This window comes from Apaloderma vittatum, unplaced genomic scaffold, assembly GCF_000703405.1.
Source record: "Apaloderma vittatum isolate BGI_N311 unplaced genomic scaffold, ASM70340v1 scaffold12809, whole genome shotgun sequence".
In the NCBI taxonomy this organism is placed as follows: domain Eukaryota; kingdom Metazoa; phylum Chordata; class Aves; order Trogoniformes; family Trogonidae; genus Apaloderma; species Apaloderma vittatum.
The window spans coordinates 22498-32425 of NW_009733591.1; the positions used below are offsets into that span (position 1 = coordinate 22498).

General features: G+C 36.9%; 1 protein-coding gene across 1 annotated transcript in view; it reads left to right on the plus strand.

The window, feature by feature from the left end:
- ASIC5 (acid-sensing (proton-gated) ion channel family member 5) overlaps window positions 1-7820 on the plus strand; it is a 17664-nt gene extending 9844 nt beyond the window's left edge. Inside the window, 5 exon segments of the mRNA XM_009875960.1 lie at window positions 1-38; window positions 1395-1451; window positions 3494-3662; window positions 6920-7011; window positions 7621-7820. The exon segment at window positions 1-38 is cut by the window's left edge and continues 20 nt beyond it. Of these exon segments, the coding sequence (XP_009874262.1) occupies window positions 1-38; window positions 1395-1451; window positions 3494-3662; window positions 6920-7011; window positions 7621-7820 (556 nt within the window).
- Window positions 7821-9928: the final 2108 nt, after the last annotated feature.

Below are 9928 nucleotides of genomic sequence, written 5' to 3' on the forward strand. Positions count from 1 at the left end.
ACAAGACTGGTGTGGCTGTTTGCCATTCGTTCTTCCAGGTATTTCTCAGGAATGTCATTTTACAGCACACTGATCATCTTGCCTGGAGACCTCAACTGTTACTGAACAGCAAAGGAGATAGGGCACGTGCTTGAGGGACGTCTACAGCAGAGATTAATTAAAATTATAAAAATTCATCTTTTTTTTTAATTAAGAGAATAAAAAGTAATATTTGGTCAACTCTAGACCTAGTATCTAGGTCACTGGCTATTCTTAAGATACTGACAAAAAAAAAATTAAAGATTATGCCTGAGGGCTGTGAGACAAGTCTTCAACCTGACTCCCTAAAGAGCTGGAACTAAACTCATAAGACACCATAGATTTTCACATGTAAAACAGAAAATCTACTTGGCAGGTGTTTAGTAGCCTCAGCAGAACTAATTGCTTGAAGACAGAAACTAAGGTCCCCCACATGAACTGTGGAAAAAGTCTGGCACCAGAAGAGGACTCTGCAAAAGCCAAAAGGCTGCATGGGGCCATCTAACCAGCCCAAAATGCAGACTACACGTGTATGCTGCAATACTCCCCTCAAGAGTCCAGGAAACTTAATCACTTTAGAAATGTAAAGCAGTAACACTGAGCCCTGACCAGCCTCCTTTCACCTTTTCAGCATTAAAAGTCATGACAATACTGTCACCTCTTTCTGAAGCAAGAGCTGGAACTCAAATCTGTGCTCTCACAACTCTTTCTTTCCCCACGATTAGTGGGCAAGAAAGCCACTGTCATACCTGCGCTTTCTGACTCAAGGTATTTTAAATATTCCCAGGCAAGGTAGAATGTTTTCACTACAGGCGACCCATTATTGAGTAAAGTCTAGCCTGTTTGTTTGACAACCTCTTGGAAATGAGGCTGACAGTCTCCTATAAATTCTAATGGAAAGGGGTTTGAGAAGGAAATTATGTCTAGGTCTCCAATCCCCAGGGACCCCTTAGGTCTCCAAATAACTCTTGTACAAAGTTGAAAACTTATGCTAAAACACAGGGCGTCTAACCACATAATCCCATCTACCCTACTTATTTTTTTCATTTCCACTAAGAAAACCAGTAATTCCTGGCTTTAGCAAGCTAACACCAAGAGCAAGCCACAACCTTAAAGGCAGTTTGGCTGGCACATGTAATGAAGATGTTTGCTCCAACAGCAAGCCTACTGGCTTGGTCTGTTGTCTCTTTTCCCCAGGTACCCCTTTTTGGTGCTGGTAACCACACTGTGCCCAACTGAATTGATTTCTCAGCTGTATAGTGATAAACATGAGGTGGTAAGCAGGCTTTAATGACATTACATTTCAGTTTAGTACAAAGAGAGCTAAGGGTTAGACTGCTAATTAAAGTTCCTAAAGCTTTTTGTTTATTTTTAAGGAAATGGAACAGAATGTGATTTGCTGAAGTTTTACAATTGTGTTTATCCAGCAATCGGTAAGTAATAACTTCGTATGCATATTTTCTAAGCAAATTCCAAATAGTAGACAATATCTGTCAATTAAAACAAAATACTGAAAGTAGTACTGAAATGGAATATGTCCCAGTTCAGTTAATATTCTGAAAATAGAGACCAGGCAGAGCATTAAACAAATGCCAATTAGAAAACATAAGAATTCATTTTAGCAATGAAAAATGGTTTTAAATTGAAAAATATTCAATTAATCTATTTTAAGTTATCAAGCCTCTGGCTTGCATTTTTGCATATTCATGGTATCTCCTTCTAGCTCCAATGTTGTATTCTTTTTGTTTGTGACAGAAAACTGAACAGCACAGTAATAACCGATTTTCTAGATTATAGAAAATATAATTCAAAATAACTGTAATTACAGGTTTTGCCTTTTCAAAAGTGAAATAAATTATATGTTTTCAAAGTGCTCCAAATGCAATTCACTTCCATAAGCAAATAATCTGCACACAGTAGATAGGAAATTTGTAAATCACTGAAACAGACTTTCTGGAAAATACTCAGATGGTAACTTTTAGTGCATTTTAGAAAGCCTTCTTTTTAGCTGTTTTAGATTCTGCTATCTTGTGTGACTCTCTTCCCAAAGGAATGGATGATTAAGGTACCAAGCAGATTAACAAATTTTGGGGCACCTGTGCAGGGATTTATTTCGATTAGGTGTGTGCAACATTCAGGCAAGTTCTACTACTATGAACAATGACTATTTCTTTTTCCCTGTGGCTTTTTTGAAATAGACTCCAAGTTCACATTCTTACATAATCATGATCTTTGATAGTCTGTCATGGTGTAAATATGTATATTATTTTACTTAATGGATATTCTGTGATCAAGTTTCAAAGAAACCATGGAGCAGTAAACAAAAATGACCCATAGGTCCTTCCAAAGACAGACAAGATTCAGAGCTGGACCCTGAAAGGAGGCACCATAACAGTACTGTGCATGGTAAACTTGGCTTTTTGGCGTCTGATCCCCAGGACTCCAAGTTAGGTGGTTAATCTCCCTTTACAGTGTAGGAGAGTTTAGACATCTGATAGCAAAACCTCAGATGACAGCACACTGGTGCAGTATCTGTGGGACCCACCGTTAGTGAGAGCATTTGTTTTAGGAACACAAAAGGCTGGCTGTCAAGAATGAAATCCACATCCCCAGTGTCCTTGTAAAGAACCTCAAAATAATCAACTAACAGGCTGAGGTATCTCCTCTCCTGCAGTGTGCGAAAGCAAGAAGCCCACACGCAGGGGGAACAGACACAACGGCTGCCACCACACCAGGACAAATAGAGCATCGCAGAGTACCAGATGGATTCGGGTTGATGGTTTATGCTTTAGGAAATATTCTCATCTTGTCATTTTTTCTTCTATACAAATCTTCTGCAGCTTTCCCAGCTCTCTAAAATGATTTCTTTTTGTCAGAGCCTCACCAGAGGAATGGTTCCTCACTTTCATGAGCAGCCAGACCTAACTTTTCTTTGGTGTTCGAAGAAAGCAAGCTGTCCCTAAGCCTTCTTAGCTGCCTTAAATCCAATTATCAGATGGCAGGCAGGAGTTAAGGTAAAGTGAACTTAGCTTATCAAGATTTTTATGTAGTTATCAGATGATAGTAACATTGCTCTAGAAACTGTTTCTGTGTGCCAAAATGAGCAAGGCACACATCAAGACAAAGAATTAAATACCTAAATATGTAATCAGAAAGCTAGCATAGAACGTGGAAAGTCTTCCGTTATCCTACTGGTTTCTTGTGGATGAGAAATAACAAGCACATAAAGCCCCAATGAAGGCAGCAAGACTTATAGGTGTCAAATTTCTTTGGGAAAAGTTTCCAAAAAATCTCAACTCTTATTACTGTGCACCTTACCCAAATGTCAGTTCAAAACTGGTAAGTATCCACTCAGGATATCCTAACTCAGACATTTATCAAAGTCAGTTAAAAATAATTTTCTAAGTTTTTTAAAAAGTTTTTAAACTATGCTTTTTTAGAAACATTATGTAAACTACTTCTCTTGAAATTTCAGATGATATAGAGATAAAAGGATTATGTACAGTAGGAGCCCACAATTCCACTTGCCCTGCCCCATGTGAAGAAACAGATTATCCTACCACTGTCACCTATTCAAGTTTTGGAGGAAAAAAAGCCATAGAGTACTATTCTGCAAAACTGAAGAAGAGTCCAGAATACATCAGGTAATCTTGCTTAAGCCCTTGTCTAATAAAGAAATTACCAATTACTTTTAAGTGTGGTAACAGAGCATATGATCTTTTACAAAGATATTCTTATATGTGGTATCAATAATATCTGTGAGATAAAATAATCTCTTAAAATTGATTAATTTTTATACATATATACAATATACTTAGATGCCTCTAAGTCTTGTGGATACCATAAAATAGATACTGCAATTAAAAAGTAATGTTCTCACATTCTGTGTCACTGGTCTCTTGTAACAAAGTTTTTGATTGCTCTTGCATTTAAGAATAAAGAAAGGGTAGAGTTAGCAAACCTATCCACAATCCATGTGAGCAATCTATCCAACAGAGAAGACAAATCTCCACCCTTCCACAACTGAAGTCAATGAAGAACCCAAATAGATGCTATATAAAGTTGTTCTCCTTACTCTCAACTCATTCCCAAAGTGAGCTCCATAAGCACTGAGGACCTAAGCTTTATTGTTGTAATAATGTCACATTAAAGAATCATAATTCACTAATAATAAGCGTAATTCACTAATACTGCTTATATTATAAAAGTTATTTAGAAAATATTTGGTACAATATTAATTCTTACATAAGGTAGCATGGTTCTATGTGTGACTAAAAACACTACACAGCAAAAGAAAGTAGGTCTTCTACCCAAAGAGACCTTCTAGTGTGAAAACACTTCTCAACAGTATTGACTACATCTTTACTCCATGAAATGGTGTTAGAACTTATGTTATGCCTAGAAATGTATCACTCAGTAGTAACACTGAGCTAACATAATCTGCATACTTGTAAATCCTTAGAAGAGGTATTATATGGAAGTGATTATGCCTCTGCACTCAGCACTGGTGAGGCCACAGCTTCAGTACTGTGTTCAGTTTTAGGCATCATTGTATAAGAAAGACATGGAAGTGCTGGAGTGGGTCCAGAGAAGGGCAGCATAACTGGTGAGGGGTCTGGAGAACACGCCTTACAAGGAGCGGCTGAGGGAACTGGGATTGCTTAGTCTGGAGCAGAAGAGGCTGAGGGGAGGCCTCATTGTCCTCTACAACTACCTGAAGGGAGGTTGAAGCGAGGTGGGTGTTGGTCTCTTCTCACAAGTCACTAGTGATAGGATGTGAAGAAATGGCCTCAAGTTGCACCAGGGGAGGTTTACATTAGATATTAAGGAAAAAATTCTTTACTGAAAGAACGGTGAGGGAATGGAACAGGCTGCCGAGGGAAGTGGTGAAGTCACCATCCTCGGAAGTATTCAAAAAATGAGGAGATGTGGCACTTCAGGATATAGTTTAGTAATCGTGGTAGTACTGGGTTGACAGTTGGACTTAATGGGTAGAGGTCTGTTCCAACCTTAACAATTCTATGATATATGTTTATGAACATATGTATTAATATAGTATATTTGCCTTAGTGTTAGAATATAAATCGATGCCAAATTTCCTTGCAAACACAAGCATTATACACCCCCAAATTGAATGATTTCCAGAGATTTTGCTAGGTACAGTCTAGTTGTGAAAGAGCATTTAATACAGATTTATAGACCAAATTGCCTGCTGCACACAGATGTAGATGTCAGCACTATAAATAAGTATTAAGGCAGTTGCCACATGAACTCATAGTATCCACAACAACAGAACATGTTTATACAGAACCACAGAAAATCTGGTTGATGAAATATTTATGCGTATTTGTTTCGGTAACTTCAGTTTTCTTACTCTTGAAGCCATCAGACTGCAAATGCCTGCATATCTTTATACGTGAACAGGAACTATATGAATCATAGAATAACTTGGGCTAATAAGGACCTTTTAAAGGTCATCTAATCCAATCCTCTTGCAGTGAGCAGGCACATTTTTAACTAAAACGGGTTTCTCAGTTCCCCATCCAACCTCCTCAAACGCTTCTAGGGATGGGTCTTCTACCACCTCTATGGGCAACCTGTTCCAGTGTTTCACCACTCCCATAATAAAAAATTTCTTCTTTATATCTAGTCTGAATCTACCATCTTTCAGTTAAAACCATTACTCCTTGTTCTATTACTACAGGCCTTATTAAAAAGTCTCTCTGCAGTGAAGATTCTGAAAATTAAACCCGTTGTTATATGCAAAAGATATTAATCCTTTGAGTAAATTTTGTCTTTATTATTTTATTGACTGTAAATATCATGCATAACCGAGTAACTATTCAATTAAGCAAGTGAAAATACAGAACATTCCCTTGTTACCAAGACTTAACCAACACGTATCCTGCCTACGTACTAACGAGTATGTATTTCAAACTATAAAACATAGAGATCTATTGATTTCTGAAGATGTAAGAAGGGAAAAGTTAAATATTTATTGGATAGTTCCTGCTAGCAAGTCCATGACAGTGGCAGAAGTTTTATTCACAGAAGCTACGAGAATAAGGTTACTTTTATTATTCAGTGCTACCTGAGTTTTAGAATTATCACCTAAAGAGGCAGAAACGATTGTTTTGTACAGCAAGCACTTCATTTTTACAAACACTTAATGAGCTCATTATCACCGTCAATCCCAAAATGTGTAGCTGTTAACACTTTTAAAGGTCACAACATTATGTGTTGATGTCTGGTCTATTCTGCAACCATTACACTTGTACTTTATTTGCGAGTTAGGCCAAATCTTTCTGTAGACACAATAACGTAAAGATGAGCTCTTTACTCACACTGAATCATTCCACAGGTCTTGCTCCAACTGAGATTTATCTACTCTTCCGCTTTTGCAGCAGGCAAGAATATAATTAGGTAAGCGAGGTTATTAGCAGAGGATAGAACTAAACATCCGAGTACAAGACAAGGGCTCTTCCACACAAACACGCTCATTGAAATACATGCAATTAAATACACAGTTGCACATAATCCAGAGTGGTAAACTACACCTCCTAGCACTGTGTCTGCTGTAGGTCATGTTGCTTGACACTTCCACTTCAGCTTCTCTCTCTCATCCTTAAAAAGTATGAGTCTATCTTACAGCACAGACCTAGAGTTAGTTTTTCAACATAGCCCGAAGATCTACTTCTCTGACAAGCTGTTATAACTGTCATTAGTAGGACACTTTTATTTTTCCCCCTTTGGTCAACTAACTCATTTTGATAACATTCACCTATTTTTTCTTTAAAAGACACAATGACTTCCCCTAAACTTGGTCCGCGCTAGTAAACGTTGGTAAAAATGTACAGCACTCCTGACTGTCTCAAGTAATAGTGTATGCATTTGTCATTAGGCAGAACCTTGTGCGTATTGACATTACATATCATGATCTGAGCTACAAAATAACACAGCAGCAGAAGGCCTTGACCATATCAGAGTTGCTTGGTAAGTGAACGTTTAATATTTATTTATTGCCAATTAATGATTAATCTAAAAATAAAAAACACACAAGCAAATCTGGGTTTTTTTCATTCTCTCCCCTCTCAAGTCATAGTTTACGAGGATTTCTAGACAAAAAAGCAATACCTTTTATATAATAATAGTAATAATTGTGTCTGCCTAATGGTCATTTTTGATACTGCCTCCTGTCATTTCATTAAAGAACCTGCAGTATGGACAGAAACTGAGAGAAGAATTAAGTTTGACACTATATCACACACAGGACTGTAAGAATAGTGAAGTTTACAGGATTTGGAGGGGAGAACAAGGGAAGAGAAGCAAGAGAACAGTAAAAAAAGACACAGAAGTAGGAAATATTTTAAGTATCTGTTCCACAGTAGAGGATGTATTGTGTTATACTTGCTTTATTTAGAATTTTAAATAACACATTAGTCTTCTCCAGTAAACATTCTTAAGAATATTAATTCTGTTTGCTTAAAGTGATGGATTATGCATATTGAATTTACTTGATTCTTGAACCTGGTAGGGTTTTGTTTGCTTGCTAGACTAAACCAAATGCTTAGGATGACATATGTTTATTTCCTTCTATTACAGCTGATGTAGGTGGCCAGCTTGGATTGTTTTGTGGTGCCAGTATGATTACAATCATAGAACTGCTTGAATATATTTTTACTAACTTTTGTTGGATGTGCATCTTTCTTCTATTGAAAGCTCCTGAAATGCCTCAGTGGAACAATCCAACCCAGAACCAGCCAACACACAATGAAAAAAAGAAGGGAATACAAGAATGCTAGTGGCTTGTAGAAGCACAAAACTAATTGTTTTTGCAACTTCCCTTCCTATTTAAGATACAAAGGAGACAATATTTTGCATGGCTCCCTTCCCTGTACTCCTTATTCTTCCTGCTTCTTTTATTGCCCAGAACTACTTAACTGTGCTAAATATCTTTATAGAGCGAAATCTGGAAAAGTCGCATTTTCTCCTGTAGAGGAAAACATAATCTTTACTTAAAATTTTATTTTAAAGAATTTTTCATTTTTTTAAATAGCATAACAATGCCTACATGCAATGCAATTTAGCATTTCTGACCCAGTTTTTATCTTCTGTATTTTGAATGTGTAGAAACAATATACATGACAAATTAAAACACACATCTTTTAACCACCATAAAGCTGGAGAATTGCTATGCTGAAAAAGCAGATTCCTTATTAATGACTAAGCCTTTGCTATTATGTTATGACTGTTACAGTGAAGGATATCATAGCTTTGCCTATCAGAGTTACAAGTGCGCCTGGTAACAATGACTTCTGCAGTGTACTACTATCTGTATGTTTGCAATGCATAAAAAAAAAAATAAATTTGATGAGTCTGCCAAATACTATAAAGAACCATAGGGCATCTGAGTGGATGGCGAGTGGACAAACATAGGCCAAGATCAGTGTTTAATGTCATGCAAGATGATAATAAAGACTAAAGGCTTCACCTAAATCAAAAAAAAACAAACAAACCAAAAAAAAACAAACAAAAAAGAGAAATAGTGAGCAATAGTGTAATGCAAATAGACACTCCTCCTCACACATGCATGCTAATGCTAATAGAACAAGAAGCATGCATTGGAGTGGTATGTGTGCATGTGTTCTTTTTTGGTGCAATATCTCAGTAAACAGTATAATCATTTTAAAATGTGAGAGTTAATAGGATAGAATAATTTCACATTATGCAATGAAATTATACACTTATCTTTAATAGATTTCTTTCTCTAGACTAGGTCTCTGAATACAGTTCTGAACAAATCCATGCTTGCCCAAATCTTCTGCCAGAGGTGATCAACCAGAACTTTTGACACATTTCGAGGCAGCAAGCAGAGCTTGGATGGAAAACTTTAAGGAGAGGTAGACACGAAACAATCTTGTAAGAGATGCACCTAAGACAAATTTTAAGGCTAAATGATAAAGCATTAACCTGATTTGAAGCATTGATTTCTATTCAGTTATCTATACATAATAGATAACTATTCATTTGAAAGCTTACAGACAGTTATAGACTTAACACTAGCATCATATAGACTCTGCTGATCCAAACATTTTTACATTAGAAAGCTCTCAAAGGCTATTACAACATTATACCTTCTGAACCACTGCTCCTGAGCTCCGCAACCCTCAGGCTGCCCAGTAGCATGTCTCAGCGCTCAAGTAACGTCAATGCTGCACCTGAAATTCCAGATGAGCAATCAGCCATAGCTATGCTCTTTAACTCACACTGTTCTTCCATACCACTCGCTCAAATTCAATAACTAATAATGAATTAGTTTCTACAAAGAAAGAAGTAAGTGTACTTAATAAGCAGCCAAGTCCTTAAGGTTAGCTATAAAGCAATGAAAAAGCTAGCATTCAGCCATCATTGACAACAGCTTCCCTTCAATGTAAGCCCTAAGGGAAGCACTTCAGGAAACAGAGGAAACATTTTTGCTTCTTAGAAAGATGTCTTGATTTTACTCCTCAGTAACTGAAGGCTGGAAAGATCTTGAAGATTTTTGCTGTTCTTTTTTGTTGGCCATTTTTACAAGGACTTTCTCACTATTACCAAGCACACATGCTTGGAACAGCAGCCATATCAAAATGTCTCTCTAATCCCACTGTCCAAGCTGTGTAGTGGCCAGTGCAGAGGAAGAATGGAAAGAATAGAGCAAACATAATGTAGTATTTCTCTAAAGATTTCTCCCAGTCCCAAACAGTTTGCAGCTGTACAATTCTTAAGACAGAAGAAATGATGCTTTTGGAAGGAGGAATCAGGTATTACCTGGCTTCTTCTTAAAAGAAAAGCAGATGAAATATTAAACATAGTGATGTAACACAACTTGTATTTTAGAGAACAAAGTGTTTTGTAGCTATCAATAGCAATG